Here is an 18710-nt window from a genome sequence, read left to right as displayed (position 1 = left end):
CAAAGATTTACAACTTTTTTGCTGTTTTTTATCACAGCAAGAATTTGGCAAAAGTTATCCCACACAATAAAACTTTTTCCAATTGTTGATTAAACATTTCACTTGATTCAATTGCTTTTTAAATAAAAAGAAAATTTTACCTGATGAATTCTTAAACCAATAGTAACCTTTAAATTATTTAAAATTATTATTAATAATAAAATAATTATTATTGTTAGAGAAGATTTGGGCTTTCCAGAAAAATTAAAATATGTTCAATAATTAATTGAGTGACACTGTCACAGCAAAAATTAGTAGAAATAAATATTTATTGATGCAAACTTGCCCTTTTGGGAACATTCCTATAGCTAAACCTAAAATTCTGAAAAACCTTTGGTAGGGAATCTTTGAAATTTCTTAAGAAGCTTCCTGGTAGTTTTACACTAGGAGCTGATGCTGTTAATTAAGAAAAAAAAAGATGCACCAATTCGTGTCTTCTCAGAGCCCACGTCGAATGCTGTAACCAGGTTTTCCAAAAAAGATCGGACCAGTCTGAAGTTGAATCTTCCAATACTCCATGAACCATCGACCAGGATTACAATATCAGCAATAGCCGGTGTTTGACAGAAAAATTTCACTTCTGCAAAGTATAGACCAAAAAGCACCCGTGTTACTGTTGGAACTTTTAAAAGAATGAGTCTATTTTAATGTCTTTCAGGCAACTTGGTGCTAAGAATACAATAAAGTTCCGATTAAAGCAACCATATTTTTATGACCCTTCTTTTAAATGCATTTTCACCAGGGGAGAAAAAAATATGGTAATACCTGGCAACCAAGCCAATGTTCTGGAAATAGTTAGCAAACACTGGCGGGTTCACAGCACACTGGCAACTCGAGCCTTCTGCATATTTGAAAAAGCACTGTCTGGGCAAGAGCATCCAGCTTTGGGTTTTAGTGTGCAGATTCTTTCCAGGAAAGATCTCAGCAACACCCATGCAGGAGGGTCAGCAGGGATGGGAAGGCGGCCAGGAAGCAGAGCGCGGCTCTCCTGCTCTGATAAGTCTGACCGAGAGGAAGCGATAAGAGAAAAAAACACAGGCTTCCTGGATTCAAGGAAAAGTCAGGGCCATTTAATCTCAGAAAGACATGCAGACTTGTGCTAAAATAGGAAGGGTCTGTGGAAGAAGAAAGTTGGAAGAGCTCAAGAATTTCTTCCAGTTCAAATCCTTTTACATATTGTGTCCATGTGACTATAAGATTTTATCCCTAGAATTCATTTCAGTACTTCATTTACTTAAATCAAGCTTCAGAATACGGACTGAGAAAAGGATGCCCAGTGGCTGGACTGGTAGCACCCTGAGCTTTGCCCTCAGGGTAAGTCTAAGCCCAAGAGATTAAGGGCAAGATGCAAAGGGCAAGCAAAAGTCTTCGCAACAAAGATGGTGGTTGTGTGATATAAGGTAAGTCTCCACTGGATAAGGTGAAAACCACCCCTTACAAAGTGAAAATACTAGAATATTCTTAATGTGTTTAAGAATTCTTAAAAATGTCACAATGCTGTCAGTATCTTTAGAAGCTTTGCTCTGTACTGCAGTTTGTGTTTCCCAAAGAACGGCTTCAGTTCAGTCGCTCAGTCGTGTCCAACTCTTTGCAACCCCATGGACTGCAGCACGCCAGGCCTCCATGTCCATCACCAACTCCCAGAGTTCACTCAAACTCATGTCCATCGAGTTGGTGATGCCATCCAGCCATCTCATCCTCTGTCGTCCCCTTCTCCTCCTGCACCCAATCCCTCCCAGCATTAGGGTCTTTTCCAATGAGTCAACTCTTTGTATGAGGTGGCCAAAGTACTGGAGTTTCAGCTTTAGCATCATTCCTTCCAAAGAAATCCCAGGGCTGATCTCCTTCAGAATGGACTGGTTGGATCTCCTTGCAGACCAAGGGACTCTCAAGAGTCTTCTCCAACACCACAGTTCAAAAGCATCAATTCTTCGGCGCTCAGCTTTCTTCACAGTCCAGCTCTCACATCTATACATGACCACAGGAAAAACCATAGCCTCGACTAGACAGACCTTTGTTGGTAAAGTAATGTCTTATATTTTGCTGATTTTTCACGTTAGGACTGGAGATCACGAATATTTTGTGTGAGTGTATATGTGTGTGTATGTCCATGTCAACATTTTGAAATATTAAAATGACAATAAGACAAAAATTAAAATATAATATATGTAATGAAAAACAAAATAAAGAAGTCTTCATGAATAAATTGAGTATGTTTTTTCCTGGGGGGCAAACAGCTGCCATTATGGTTAGGGTGAGCAGCTTCACAAATAGCTCTCTATCTACAGGCCAGAGTTAGTAAAAGGATCTTGTGGGTTTTTTTTTTTTTTTTTTCCATTTTCGTGGAATACCTAGATCCTTTTACCAGATGAGGAAAACATGTGTTTGCCAAGGAAATACTCAGATGCTGATTATGTACGCTAAACAATACAGCTCAACCCAAAGTTTATAAATTACAGTTTTGAGCACCAAATCTCTCTTCTTTAATAGCCAAATACAAAATCACTGCTAACTTAAGAGTCAGTCCTCTGTACCACACTGAAATATTCTAAAACAGAACAATGTAAGAAGTCATGAGATAGAAATTAGTTTGTGTTCTGGAAATAATCAGAGAAAATTAAAGTCTTAAGAAGCTTTAAGAATCTATGCCCCTCACCTCTTATGGCGAAACTTTCCTGAAATGAAAAGTAGTTTTCTTTTTATTCCAAAATTATTGGAGATCTTATTTTTCTTTTTAACTAAAAAAAAAAAAATTGTTTGGGTACATTATAGATAGGGTCTTAGAGAAATTTAAGCAGTTTCTCTGCTTATTTGGAAGAGGACTATTAATACTGGTGTTTTCCATTTTAAAATTGTTTCCAATAAAAGTGCTCTGTTAATTTAGCTCATTCAAGTTATTTTGACTTGGAGATAAAAATTCTAGATATCTCAAAATAAGATATAAAATCAATTGAATAGAAATTAGAAGATTGACATATCTAATGATATTAAAATTTGTAAGCTGTTCATCAAAAAACACCTTGAATAATCTAAAAAGATAAGCTACAACTGGGAAAAGATATGTGCAATATAAAAAACTGAAAAAGAATCCACATGAAGAATACATAAAAAAATGAGTAGATACATAAGAGAATGGGAGATACATACATAAGGTTCACAAGTGAAAAAAGAGAATGTGTAACTACACTGGTGATCACGGTAATTAAAAAAATCAAGATCACAATGAGGTACAATTTGTGTACACTCAGATGCAAAAATAATAAATTTAATACTGTTTATAATTACTCCAAAGATAATGAAATATTTAGGGATATACTTACAACGTGTGCAAGACCTGTGTGGTGAAAGGCACACTATTGATAGAAGGCGAAGAAGATGTCAGTGAGTGGAGAGGTCTACCGTGCTCACGGGCAGGAAGACTGACACGGCAGAGATGCCAGCCACCCCAGACTGATCAATAGGTTTAATGCCATTCCTATCAAAATTCCAGGAAAGGTGTTTTTTAAGACATAGACAAGCTTATTCTAAAATTCACATAAGAAGGCACAGACCCTAGAATAGTTAAGACTCTTGATGAAGAATTATGTGGAAAGAATCATTTTACCAGACATTAAGACTGCTTACTATATTTAACTCGCAGGTATCTCAGATAGACATATACATAAGTGAAAAAGAGAAAAGCCAAAATCAGACCCATACAAATATGCTGAACAATATGATTTTAAACCTAAATGTGATTTAAAAATCATACAGTGATTTTATACCAACATTCAAAAGTACTTCAACAGATGGTGTTGGAACAATCAATATGCACGCAAAAGAAAGAAAAAGAAAACTTGACCTAAACTCTATACTTTGTACCAAAATTAATTCAAAGCAGATCATCAATTTAGAGGTAAAAAAGTGAAATCATAAAGCTTTTAGTAAAATATTAGGACAAAGTTGTTGGAATGTATGGCTCAAAGAAGAGTTTCTTAGCATTAATACCAAAAGTACAAACACATAAAAATAAAATTTGATCAACTGGACTCCATCAATATAAAATCTTTTGCTGTGTGAAAGCTCATGTGAAGATGAACAGACGAGCTATAGGTAGGATGTCTGTAAACCACACATTCAACAAAGGATTAGTATCTAGACTACATAAAGAAACCGCAAAACTCGCTAGTAAATAAAACCAATCCAATTAGCAAATGGGTAAAATCTGACCGAATATTTCATCAAAGATATGCCATCTGTATACCTTGTTCAGACGGCAAATAAGCACATGAAAAGATGTTCAACATCATTGACTCTCAGGTAAATACAGATTAAAATCACAATAAATTTCACTATACACACCTATCCAAATGGCTAAAACAAAACACAGTGATAACAACAAATACTGGCAAGTAGGTAGAGAAATGGTCCCACTCACACATTGCTCATGGGACTATAAAATGGCATAATCACTCAGAAAACAGTCTGGCAGTTTCTTTTAAAAGTATACATAGAAATTCCCTGGCGGTCCAGTGGTTAAGAGGATGCCTGCCATTACAGGAGACACGGGTTCAATTCCCGGTCTGGGAAGATTCCACACGCTGTAGGGCAGCTAAGCTCGTGCGCCAGAGCTGCTGAAGCCAGCGGCCCGAGGCTTGCGGTTGGAAATCAGAAGAGCCCCGGCAAGGGAGGCCCGCGGACCCGAGAGGAGCCCCGCAAGGGCAGGCCCGCGGACCCGAAAGGAGCCCCGGCAAGGGAGGCCCGCGGGCCCGGAGAGGAGCCCCTGCTCCCTGCAGCGAGAGAAAGCCACGCAGAGCAAGAGCGACCCGGAGCGGCCAGGAATAAAGACAGAATCGTGTACGTGAAATTACCATGCAACCCGGCGATTACACTCAAGGATACTGATTCCAGAGCAGTGAAAACTAACGCACACACAAATAACTGTGCGCGAATGCTCACGGCAAGTGATTCACGACGGCCCCAAACGGAAATTAGTCCAATTTATCATTTTAAATAAGAATAAACTCTCCTTACCTTCAATAATGTATTTAAAATTAAAGCAAAGGAGCAGAGGAAATGAACTGTATTTTAATTCAGCTCTCGGCTTAATGTGAACTTCAGCTAAAATGCAATTCTGAAAATACAGACAGTACCAAAAATAGGTAGACAGCTGATCACAACTGAAGGAAAGTACCCAATATATGGGCTGGTGGTGGCGCTTGGTGATTTAGTCACTAAATCATGTCTGACTCTTGCGACCCCATGGACTGTGGCCCCGCCAGGCTCCTCTGTCCATGGGATTCTCCAGGCAAGCCTACTGGAGTGGGTTGCCATGCCCTCCACCAGGGGATCTTCCCGACCCAGAAATTGAACCTGGGTCTCTTGCGTTGCAGGCAGATTCTTTACTGACTGAGCTACAAGGACTACATCACAAATAAAAACAATACCTTGAATGTCACCGTTTGACTCAGAAGAAACAATTCCCATTATGTTCAACACCTGCCGGAGGTGCCTGATGAGGCCAGAAGAAACTAACAATTCTGTACCTGGAAGTGATGTCTATCATGAGCCCTCGATGCTCACCTGCTCAGTCCCCACAACAGCTCTACAAGACATGCGTCATTATTATCAATCCCATTTGCGGCTGGAAAGTAGGAAATACATGGGCTGTGTGATTTGCCCAGAGTACCAGCCAGGGCAGAGGCAAAGCGTTGCTCTGAACCCAGGTAATGCATGAATCCCAGTGGCTCAAATGGTAAAGAATCTGCCTGCAACACAGGAGACCCAGGTTCAATCCCTGGGTTGGGAAGATCCCTAGAGGAGGAAATGGCAGCCCCCGCCAATGCCCTTGCCTGGAGAACCCCAGGGACAGAGGAGGCAGGCAGGCTGTGATCGGCGGAGTCACAAGAGTTGGACACAACTTGGCTACTAAACCACCACCACCACCACCCCGACTTCAGCAGTGTGCCCATCACATCAGTTTAGAAAGCAGGGGACAGTCTCTAACACGAGCCTGTGTCCCCACACCACTTGCCCCTGCTGCGGCCACAGTTAGCATGTGCCACTTGCAAGCGTCACTGTCCAGAACTTTCTTCTCTCCCAAATGAATGCACTTAGCACTCAGTTCAGTTCAGTTCAGTTGCTCAGTCGTGTCTGACTCTTTGCGACCCCATGAATCACAGCACGCCAGGCCTCCCTGTCCATCACCAACTCCCGGAGTTCACTCAGACTCATGTCCATTCTCATCCTCTGTCGTCCCCTTCTCCTCCTGCCCCCAATCCCTCCCAGCATCAGAGTCTTTTCCAATGAGCACTTAAGTAGCCTACATAAAAAGTGTCCCTTTCACAATAATTTTACACCAATTGTACTATGTTACTGACATCACGAGAAAATTTGATGTTGAGAATACAAGTTAATTCAGGGAGTTTGAATTAGTATTAAATCAGTCTACACAAAACCTATGTATATTAATTTCATATTAACTAATTTCCTATATGAAATACATTTATTTATTTAAAATGTATTTATTTAATGTTGACTATATCCCAAACCCTGTTCTGAGCAACCAGGAATACAATTAAATTCCTACCTTCCAGCAGTTTAAATTCTTGGTGAGAGAAAACAGACTAACAGAACAAAATAATTTCATATTTTTAAGAGCTTTATAGAAATAAGCAGAATGACGTATAGAGTAGTGGAATGGGGGGGGGTGGAAGTGTTACTTTAGTTAGAATGGTATGAAATTACCAAATTTAACCATTTCTTTTTAGAGTGTTCCTTTTGCTCTAATGACATAAAATTAAAGATTCAGCTGTGGCTCATATAGAAATATTTACAATGATTTTATGGAGAACGGTATTCCCCAACTCTTTAAAATTGAAAGGGGAGAATTAACAGAAGCAGCTTTTTCCTGCCAGGTAAACTCCTATTCATCCTTTAAAACCCAGGTTCCACTTCATCCACTCCAAGAAGCTCTTGCAGCCGTCCTCAGATGGGATTCGTTACCTCCTCCTCTTGACGGCCTCTGCATTAGTACACATGGTTAATTGTACTCAGAACGCCAGGCTATTATAATTGTTTCCATTTCTATCTCTCTGACTATACTGAACTCCCTGAGAAGTGAGGGATTTGTGCCTTATATTTTTATGGCCTTTGTCTGGCTGACGTCTTGGCACATAATACACTAATAAATGTAAACCATGCTGAATTGTCTTGTTAAAAAGAATTCCTCTTCTCACATAATTCATACACACAGTAGAGCACTAGAAAAACAGACCACGATGGCTCACTTAAATGTGGTCTTTCCTCTTGCCCTGACGAACTACCACACCGGAAAACCAGCCTGTGGTTATTCAGAGATCAGGGTGATTGCAGCATGCCTGCTTGTCTTCCTTGATATTAATATTTTCCGATGCCAGAGGTAAAGCTAAAAGAAAGGGGAGCAGGAGCTGTTTTTATTCACATTAGCGTAGTATGCCCTCAGAAAATCTCATGATCATTTTCACCATGACTGGTCTGATTCGTTTAGTGCCTCCCAATCATTTTTCTTGATGCCACTAGTAAAATATCTGGCTAAGCCATTCATTAACCAAGACATCTGACGGAAAACTGTGGTCACACAGAACTTTTTCACATAAATCTCCAGTAAGGTTGAACTCAAGTTTCCAATTCAAGAGTTGCTTCCAAGACTGACTTGAAGTTAGTTTGTTTTTTTTAAGAGTTAACAGCATTTTAACAGAGTTTTGCCAAGAGAACACACTAGTCATAGCAAACACCCTCTTCCAACAACATAAGAGAAGACTCTACACATGGACATCACCAGATGGTCAACACCGAAATCAGATTGATTATATTCTTTGCAGCCAAAGATGGAGAAGCTCTACATGGTCAGCAAAATCAAGACAGGGAGCTGACTGTGGCTCAGATCATGAGATCCTTATTGCCAAATTCAGACTTAAACTGAAGAAAGTACGGAAAACCACTAGACCATTCAGGTATGACCTCAATCCCTTACGATTATAAAGTGGAAGTAAGAAATTGATTTAAGGGACTAGATCTGATAGACAGAGTGCCTGATGAACTATGGATGGAGGTTCGTGACATTGTACAGGAGACAGGGATCAAGACCATCCCCAAGAAAAAGAAATGCAAAAAGGAAAAATTGCTGTTTGAGAAGGGCTTACAAAGAGCTGTGAAAGGAAGAGAAGTGAAAAGTAAAGGAGAAAAGGAAAGATATAAGCATCTGAATGCAGAATTCCAAAGACTAGCAAGGAAAGATAAGAAAGACTTCCTCAGTGATCAGTGCAAAGAAATAGAGGAAAACAACAGAAAGGGAAAGACTAGAGATCTCTTCAAGAAAATTAGAGATAACAAGGGAAGATTTAATGCAAAGATGGGCTCGATAAAGGACAGAAATGGTCTGGACCTAACAGAAGCAGGAGATATTCAGAAAAGGTGGCAAGAATACACAGAAGAACTACACCCAGATAATCACGATGGTGTGATCACTCACCTAAGCCTGGCATCCTGGAATGTGAAGTCAAGTGGGCCTTAGGAAGCATCACTATGAACAAAGCTAGTGGAGGTGATGGAATTCCAGTGGAGCTATTTCAAATCCTGAAAGATGATGCTGTGAAAGTGCTGCTCTCAATATGCCAGTGAATTTGCAAAACTCAGCAGCGGCCACAGGACTGGAAAAGGTCAGTTTTCATTCCAATCCCAACAAAAGTCAAGGCCAAAGAATGTTCAAACTATTGCACAAGTGCACTCATCTCACACGCTAGCAAAGTAATGCTCAAAATTCTCCAAGCCAGGCTTCAGCAACCATGAACCATGGACTTCCAGATGTTCAAGCTGGATTTAGAAAAGGCAGAGGAACCAGAGATCAAATTGCCAACATCCATTGGATCATCGAAAAAGCAAGAGAGTTCCAGAAAAACATCTACTTCTGCTTTATTGACTATGCCAAAGCCTTTGACTGTGTGGATCACAATAAACTGTGGAAAATTCTGAGAGAGATGGGAATACCAGACCACCTGACCTGCCTCTTGAGAAACCTATATGCAGGTCAGGAAGCAACAGTTAGAACCAGACATGGAACAACAGACTGGTTCCAAATAGGAAAAGGAGTCTGTCAAGGCTGTATATTGTCACCCTGCTATTTAACTTATCTGTAGAGTGCATCATGAGAAATGCAGGACTGGATGAAGCACAAGCTGGAATCAAGATTGCCAGGTGAAATATCAATAACCTCAGATACGCAGATGACACCACCCTCATGGCAGAAGGTGAAGAAGAACTAAAGAGCCTCTTGATGAAAGTGAAAGAGGAGAGTGAAAACCTGGCTTAAAGTTCAACATTCAGAAAACTAAAATCATGGCATCTGGTCCCATCACTTCATGGCAAATAGATGGGGAAACAGTGGAAACAGTGTCAGACTTTACTTCTTTGAGCTCCAAAATCACTGCAGATGGTGACTGCAGCCATGAAATTAAAAATTTTCTTCTTCCTTGGAAGAAAAGTTATGACCAACCTAGATAGCATATTCAAAAGCAGAGACATTACTTTGTCAACAAAGGTCCATCTAGTCAAGGCTATGGTTTTTCCAGTGGTCATGTATGGATGTGAGAGTTGGACTGTGAAGAAAGCTGAGCACCAAAGAATTGATGCTTTTGAACTGTGGTGTTGGAGAAGACTCTTGAGAGTCCCTTGGATGGCAAGGAGATCCAACCAGTCCATCCTAAAGGAAATCAGTCCAGAATACTCATTGGAAGGACTGATGCTGAAGCTGAAACTCCAATACTTTGGCCACCTGATGTGAAGAACTGACTCACTGGAAAAGACCCTGATGCTGGGAAAGATTGAAGGCGGGAGAAGGGGACGACAGAGTGGATGGCATCACTGACTCAATGGACATGAGCTTGAGTAAGCTCTGGGAGTTGGTGATGGACAGGGAGGCCTGGCATGCTGCAGTCCATGGGGCTGCAAAGAGTTGGACACGACTGAGTGACTGAACTGACAGCATTTTATATTTGCTAAGAGCTTGGTGGTTCAGAGAGAGATTTCAGTACATTGGCATATTCTGATTCTCACAGCATTCTAGTGGGGAGCCATGAGGGTGTTTAATTTTCAGAAAATGAAACTGAAGTTCAGAGAGACAAGTGGATAGCTCAGTGGTTACAATGGAAAAGCCAGGACGAGACCCCGGGTCTAGTCAATGCCTCTTCCATCACACTAGGCTACCAGCAACATAGAAGATGGCCTCATATAATGCAAATGAGTGGCCACTGGTTACCTGTCATATTAACATTGTAAGCTGTCCATCTACTGGAAGAGGAACGAGGGTTCATTTCAATTGCGTTCAGAGTTGACATTAATCAGAGTGAGCTGGGTGCTCATTTAGCCCAGTCTTACTGGAGACATACCTTTCAAAGCACCTGTGACAGATGGCTCCCCTATCTAAGCCAGCACTCCCCATCACCCTCTTTCCTCATTCTGTTTTATTTCTCTTTGCAGAACTTATTTCCTAGAAATACACAAGTGTGATGGTGAATTTTATGTGTCAACTTGACGGGTCCATGGGGTGCCCAGACACTGGATCAAATATTATCCGGAGATTGTTAGGGAGGGTGTTTCTGGATGAGATGAATGTTTGAATGCACAGACTGAGTAAACCGGATTGCCTTCCCAAAGGTAGCTGGTCCTTGTGCAGTTGATTAAAGAGCTGAACAGAATGGAAAGGAACCTCTTCTGACTGCCTTGATTGGAACATCAAGCTCAAAGCTGACACGAGCCTTTCCTGGGTCTCGAGCCTGCAAGGTCTCAGGGGGGAACTGACAGCAGTAGCTCTCCTGGGCCTCCAGCTTGCAGACCGCAGATCTGAAGGCTGCTCAGACTCCGCAAGCGTGTGAACCAGTTCCTCCTGGGCCTCCAGCTTGCAGACCGCAGATCTCAGGACTCCTTAGACTCCACAAGCATATAAACAAATTCCTCCTGGGCCTCCAGCTTTGCGGACCGCAGATCTGAGGGCTGCTTAGACTCCGCAAGTGTGTGAACCAATTCCTCCTGGGCCTCCAGCTTGCGGACCGCAGATCTGAGGACTCCTCAGACTCCGCAAGCGTGTGAACCAATTCCTCCTGGGCCTCCAGCTTGTGGACCGCAGATCTGAGGACTCCGCAGACTCCACAAGTGTGTGAACCAAATTCCTCCTGGGCCTCCAGCTTGCGGACCACAGATCTGAGGACTCCGCAGACTCCACAAGCGTGTGAACCAATTTCTCCTGGGCTTCCAGCTTGCGGACTGCAGATCTGAGGACTCCGCAGACTCCGCAAGCGTGTGAACCAACTCCTCATGATGAATCGCTTTCTGTGTTTAGACACATCCCACTGGCCCTGCTGCTCTGGAGAGCCCTAACACTTATAGTTATTGATCGACTGGCTGATTGAAGCAGACGCTTTTCACGGCTTCCTTTTTTTTTTTCCAATAATAAAAAGCCCTTCCACTGAGTGACTGCTTTCCTCAGGTGACTTGCATATGTCTTTTCCATTTAAGCCTGATATTAATCCTACAAGACAGGTGTTTCTTTTCACCGCATTGAAAAAGAAAGGTTAAGTAACTAGAAAGGGTAAATAACTTGCCTTTCATCACATGTGGAGCAGATAAAAAAGCTGGAATCCAATCTAGGACTGACTCCAAAGCCTGAGAGCCTTAGCTGTTGTGCTACTCAACTCCTGTGACCGAAGAAAAGTGTTTGCAACAGAGGAAGAAGGAAATAACAGGGAGGAGGGGTGGGGAAAGAGGGACGGAGGGAGGGAGAGAAGGAAGGGAAGGAAGAGAGAAAGGAGGGGAGGAAGGATGCGAGGCGGGAGGGGAAGATGGCTAAGCTGTGCCTTCAGAGACAGCTCGAGGCCACGGCCATGCTTGCTTGTCCTGTGTGCAAGCCGGGGAGCATCACGCCGCGACGACTTGCAGGCGTGTGAAGCCCCATCCCCGACCCACAGCAAGCGGACACTTCAGCTGTCACTCAGATCTCTGCATCTTAACAGCAACTGACAATCCTGCCAATACCACGCTTACCACATCTCTCCTCCGCTCGCAGACTGGAAGGGGCTGTCTTCAAATATCTGAAGGGCTGTCATGCAGAGGGGGGCTAGGAGTGTCCTAAATGCCCACAAGAAGACAGATTTCAACTCATGAAAGAGCTTTCCCTTTTTAAAAATTTTATCTGTGGCCGGGTCTTCCTGCCGCTCCGGCCGTTCTCTAGCCGCGGTGCGCGGGGCTCCAGCCGCGGTGCAGGGCTTCTCGTCGCTGAGCAAGGGCTGGAGGTGCCCGGTTTCAGGAGCAGCGGCTCACGGGCTCTGGGGCACAGACCCAGGAGCTGCGGTGCATGGGCTTACCTCCTCCAAGGCATGTGGGGTCTTCCTGGCTCAGGGACCGAACCTGTGTCTCCTGCACTGACAGGCAGATTCTTTACCACTGCGCCACCAGCGAAGCCCACGAAGGAACTTTCTAATAGTCGAGGCTTTCACAGATCACAGCTTCAGAAACAGGGAGAGCTCTGTCCGTGACGGTGGCTGCTGGTCAACCCTCAACCGCACGGCTGGAGAGCCTTCCCTGTCCTCTCAACGGGCTGAACTACATGGATCTCAAGGTTACCCTCCAACTCCAAATTTTAAGTTAATTTCTTTCCTTCCCTATCTACCAAACTAAGCCTGAGCTGTTCACGGGGCTCTCCATATGTCAGCTCTGCTCAACCCGTCAATACTGGTTCCTCGCCTCATCCCAGCACAAGGAGCCTTCTTTCCGCAGCATTATTCTCGTCTCTGAGACCTCTGACCCTCTGCACCCCTGCTATTTCTCCCCATCTAACCTCTCCAAGCTCTCGCTGCCGCAAGATACCTAAGAGAGGCTTCATTTCCTTCAAAAACACTTATGATCCTTTCAAAATACTTTTAGATAAAATCGGTTCTCAAATTTTATTTGTATGATGACTCACCTGGTTATTTCCTGACTTTCGAATTTTAATGCTGACCCAAGAGAGGCTATTTTGTCTGATCACTTCTATTTAAATACAAAACCTATTCAGGAACGGGTGTACATTCACAAGCGTTTTCAGCTCTGTATATAATATCACGTGATTTGGCTTTATCTACTTTAGTTGTTCAAGGTTATTTTCTGAGAACAGGCAATAGCTCACTCACCCCTGTTATTCCAATTCACCGATAACAGACCCTGATATTTCACAATGTCTCAGGCTGAAACACCTGCTTTGACACCATCAGCCCTGCAGGTATAGAAACAAGATATTTAATAGAAAATTCTCAGACAAGAAGGAAGGTATCAGTCAGACAAGCCCAAGCACTGGTACGGGATAGGCCTCTGCCAAAGCCTGTAACGGTGCTCACAGCTGTCGAATACCTGAGCCAACGCACGATGTGCTACAAGCTCTTTTACAAACGAGGACATCTGAAAGCCTGCATTTAAGGTTTTAAGGAAGGTGCATTTAAGGGGCATTTAAGGAAGAGCTACAAAATATCCTGCCGTTGTTCAGTTGCTAAGCCGTGTCCAACCCTTTGTCGGTGATGCCATCCAGCCATCTCATCCTCTGCCGTCCCCTTCTCCTCCCACCTTCCATCTTTCCCAGCATCAGGGTCTTTTCCAATGAGTCAGCTCTTTGCATCAGGTGCACTAAGTATTGGAGCTTCGGCTTCAGTCCTTCCAATGAATGTTCAGGACTGGTTCACTTTAGGATGGACTGCTTGGATCTCCTTGCAGTGCAAGGGACTCTCAAGAGTCTTCCCAGCATATATATATATATAAAATATATATTTTACCACTGGACAATTCACAGGTTAAGAACGATAAAATTTGCTGGAACACAACAGAAAAGTTATCAAAAATCCTTGAAAAATGTCAAGAGTGGTTGAATTAAAAATAAATCTGAAAAAAGACTGGTTGGGCGTAAGGGAACTTGGGGCAAACAGGAGCGTTCTTGCTAGGAGAACCCCAGCCCCTCGCCCTCAGGGAAACCTTTCAGTTTTATGCACAGGTGTAATGTCCTTGGCAGGTATTCAATGATTATTTTCTGAATGACTGATTCTGTTTTATGCTTTTTTGAGTTCCTAAGAACATGAATTATAATGCTTCACAGCAAAGCAAAAAAAAAAAAGAAGAAAGAAATCTGCTTTCTGCTTTTTTATGATAGAAACATTCTTTTCATGAAAACTCTTCTCCAAGGGACTGTGAACCTCTCTCCTTGATCATAAAACAAGCCAGATACAAATATTCAACAAATACTTATTGGCAATGTCAGACACTCTGATGTATTCTGTATGCTAATATTTTCTCTTTGAAAAGAAGACATTAGAAAAAAAATAAATGGACAAGGTGGTTCAAAAGCTGACCTTTGTCCAGTCTCTGCTATGGTCCAGGTACATTAGAAAGCTGACAGCATCTAATCTTCCCAAGTCTGTATGCTCATTATAGCTAGCATGATCATTTTTCTAATGAGGACACGGAAGCTGAGAGGGGTTTCTCAGCCGAAGGTTGTCTGAAGTCAAGGTGTCAGCCACTCAGTCGACTCTGCGATCCCATGGACTGTAGCCCCCTAGGCGCCTCTGTCCATGGGATTCTCCAGGCAGGAGTGGGTAGCCATTTCCTCCTCCAGGGGACCCTCCTCACCCGAGGGTGGAACTTGGGTCTCCTGCATTGAAGGCGGATTCTTTACTGCTGAGCCACCAGGGAAGTCCAATTATTGAAGACACTGGCTTTATTTAATATGCCAAAGAATCGAAGAACAGACAAGTACCCACAACCAGATCACCATCAGTTAGAAATGGCTTCAACAATCTTTTTATTTCAGCTTCTTTCTATTTTTGTCTCTTAAACCTTACCTTTTAAAAATATCTATTTATTTATGTAGCTGTATTGGGTTTTAGTTGCGGCCTGCAGGATCTTTTTTTTGCCGCGTGCCACAAAAAATTCTGATCGTCCACTCCGGTTCAGCGGTTGCAGCGCTTGGGCCTAGCTGCTCTGGGGCATGTGGAGCGTCCCAGACCAGGGCTCAAACCTGTGACCCCCGCATTGTAAGGCAGACCCTTAACCGCTGGGCCACCGAGGAAGCCCCTTTTCAGCTCGTCGTCGGCCCATGACCCCGGGAGTGGCCAGCTTGCCGTCTGTGCTGTTCAGAGAGCTTCACGCTCTGCTCAGCCCCTTTTCGAAGCTCACTTACTCTGTCTTCACGGTCTCCCATCTCTCTCTTGACCGTTTCCATGACTTCAATAACACTGCTGTTTAGAGTGTTGCTGCAATCATTTCACAACTGAAAACCACAGGATTCTGGGTCCACCGCATCTGTCTTCTGACCCACACTCATGGTGTAACGTCAGTGTTTCTAACTTTTGGAATATAAACTCTTTTGGGCACAGCTGTATCTGTGGTAATTGTTAGAACTGGAACTGACATGTGCGTCTCAAACATGACTCTGTGCCTCCTTCTGCCAGGCACTCTACTCGTACCAGCTTTGAGCAAGTTTAGAATTAACTTCTTGAATCCCGGAACAGGTGAGAGTGTAATGCAAATACCTCGTCTACATGCTCAGACCCACGGCTATAAATCCTCAAGGGAACATCTGCCCCCTCGGGGCACAAGCCAGACAGAGGGGCTTCCAAAACTTCTGCTTGTGAGCAGAGCCTTTCTAGCTCACCCTAGTTTCTGGTACACTGGTCAACTGTCTAGGCAACAGTTGTATGAGAACGATGAGGAAGAGAGGGAGCAGACTGAGCGAGGAGAGAATGAGGACGACAGAGAGGAGGGGGGGCATGACGGAGCGCATGCGAGGGGCCAGGCGTCCTGCTGGACCCTCACCTGCGTGGATCCCAACCCACGACCGAGCCCCGAAGTCCAGCTTACGAGTCAGCGCAACCCCCTCCCCCTTCTCTTTAAAAGCCAAGCTCCTGCCAGCATTAACCTGCGAAGCACACCCACCCTCCCCTGTGTTAGCTAGTCTTCTGACTCCTGCTTCACCGACGTTAAACCTCCACCACTTCCACCTGGTCAAACGAAACTCAAAGTGCTGCGTTTAGCAGATTTAAGGCCCATGATGTTACTGGAAAAACTAGAAAACTTTCAAACTGATATCTTAGCTGCAAGCCAAGAACCATAAACGTATTATAGAAAGTAAGCAATTCCAGTAAGTGAAAATGCACGTTGAGAGTAATCACATGCTCTGCTATGCTCAACCGTAACTACGTGTAGCTGGTGCACGAGAGAAGGCACCGGGTACACAGGCACACCCTGAGTCCAGGCCAGACTCTGCGCTTCATGAGGGTAGAATCCTGCCCACCACGATCACCAATCAATCCCACTGTTTCTCTCAAAGTTCAGCACCGGGGGGGGCCCCCAAATCTCTTCCATACCTTTACTGTTAAATCACTAACACAAAAGAGGGGGTCTTGGATGGTATTAATTTATGGAAACTATACATTCTGACATTAATTGAAAATAACTATTAGCACTATGTTTGAAATACTATTCATATTAACTCATTTAATGTTAAGTAGGAGCGTTCGTGCTCAGATGGGGGAAAAGACCAAATGTGAGGTTATGAGAAGTAGGAACCACATATATGAGCTCATATATATATATACATGTCACAGCAGAGACATTACTTTGCTGACAAAAGTCCCTATAGTTAAAGCTATGGTTTTCCCAGTAGTCATGTGTAGAAGTAAAAGCTGGACCATAAAGAAAGCTGAGCACCGAAGAATTGATGCTCTTGAACTGTGGTGTTGGAGAGGACTCTTGAGAGTCCCTTGGCCTGCACGGAGATAGAACCAGTCCATCCTAAAGGAGATCAATCCTGAACATTCTTTGGAAGGACTGATGCTAAAGCTGAAACTTCAGTACTTTGACCACCTGATGTGAAAAACTGACTCATCTGAAAAGACCCTGATGCTGGGAAAGATTGAAGGCAGGAGGAGAAGGAGACAACAGAGGATGAGACGGTTAGACAGCATTACCGACTCGGTGGACATGAATTTGAGTAAACTTGGGGAGCTAGTGGAAGACGGAGGAGCCTGGTACAATCCAGTCCATGGGGTCGCAAAGAGTCGGACATGACGTAACAACCGAACAACAGATGACAGCACGTTCTATGTAATTAAGGCTTGGGAGAGGAAGGCCTTTCTAAAATCTCCAGTGGGCTTCATTAACACTCAGCCTCACCACCTCCTGGGAGTCCTGACTCTGGCCTGGGTTCTCACCATTGTGTACAACTTACTTAAGACAGCTTTCTCAAATTACCAGTGCCGTCAGAATCCTCACTGCCCAGGCATACACCTCATGGGAACTAAAAGAGGAAGCCTGCTTTTGTCTACAAAACCCCTGAAAGTTGTTGCCCTAGCCCAGGTGGTCATCATCGCTTTAGATACGGTGAAAGCGCTCCTATTGACACGGGCGGGGGCTCAGGAAAGGCCTCCCCATGGATGCGCTCAGTGACTAAAGGAAGCGAACGGCAGGTGTTCGTGAGGATTTATCAGAATGCATATTAAACATTACTCTCACTTTACACTGTTTCCCTGTGTTCACTTCATTTCACTCAGTTCTAGATTTTAGAAAGGCAAGAGGGAGGTGCATCAGGAAAAAGAATGGAGAACTTAGGACATTTTAGGAATATCTCAGTTCAGTTCAGTCGCTCAGTCGTGTCTGACTCTTTGCAACCCCATGAATCGCAGCACACCAGGCCTCCCTGTCCATCACCAACTCCCAGAGTTCACTCAGACTCACATCCATCAAGTCAGTGATGCCATCCAGCCATCTCATCCTCGGTCATCCCCTTCTCCTCCTGCCCCCAATCCCTCCCAGCATCAGAGTCTTTTCCAATGAGTCAACTGTTCACATGGGGTGGCCAAAGTACTGGAGCTTCAGCTTTAGCATCATTCCTTCCAAAGAAATCCCAGGGCTGATCTCCTTTAGAATGGACTGGTTGGATCTCCTTGCAGTCCAAGGGACTCTCAAGAGTCTTCTTCAACACCACAGTTCAAACGCATCAATTTTTTGGCACTCAGCCTTCTTCACAGTCAAACTGTCACATCCATACATGACCACAGGAAAAACCATAGCCTTGGCTAGACGGACCTTTCTTGGCAAAGTAATGTCTCTGCTTTTGAATATGCTATCTAGGTTGGTCATAACTTTCCTTCCAAGGAGTGTCTTTTAATTTCATGGTTGCAGTTACCACCTGCAGTGATTTTGGAGCCCAAAAATATAAACTCAGCCACTGTTTCCACTGTTTCCCCATCTATTTGCCATGAAGTGATGGGACCAGATGCCATGATCTTCGTTTTCTGAATGTTGAGCTTTAAGCCAACTTTTTCACTCTCCTCTTACACGTTCATCAAGTATCTAGCTAGAGCTAAATTCTAGGACCAAACTCTAATCCACAGATGGAAAACAGATTTCACTTTGATTGGCATTCTTTAAACACTGCCTGACAAAGAATGCTAAGCCACAACTCGGCTGAGAACTTACACATAACACCCCCCATAAAAATACTTAGAATTTTTTTTCAAAAAAATGCAAGGAAGATAATTCAGAAATTAATGAGTTTGGTTATTTAAAGGGGCTGAGTAAAGCTGGTGAAAGAAACAGGGGAAGTCATACCTCTTTAGAGTGTTATGCTTTTGCACATTTTT

At 43.5% G+C, this 18710-nt stretch overlaps 1 protein-coding gene across 7 annotated transcripts in view; it reads right to left on the bottom strand.

Moving 5' to 3' along the window:
- COL14A1 (collagen type XIV alpha 1 chain) overlaps nucleotides 1–18710 on the bottom strand; it is a 231080-nt gene that overhangs the window by 175120 nt on the left and 37250 nt on the right. For 5 of the 7 annotated variants that reach the window (XM_068983360.1, XM_068983358.1, XM_068983361.1 and 2 more), the window contains exon 6: nucleotides 464–619. In XM_068983360.1, coding sequence (XP_068839461.1) covers nucleotides 464–619 — 156 coding nt within the window. The remainder of the gene's footprint in view (nucleotides 1–463; nucleotides 620–18710) is intronic. The other 2 variants (XM_068983362.1, XM_068983365.1) reach the window with 1 other exon arrangement.

This window comes from Capricornis sumatraensis, chromosome 11 (genome assembly GCF_032405125.1).
Source record: "Capricornis sumatraensis isolate serow.1 chromosome 11, serow.2, whole genome shotgun sequence".
Lineage (NCBI taxonomy): Eukaryota > Metazoa > Chordata > Mammalia > Artiodactyla > Bovidae > Capricornis > Capricornis sumatraensis.
Note: the sequence above shows the minus strand (reverse complement) of the source record. Positions and strands in the feature narration are given on the sequence as shown.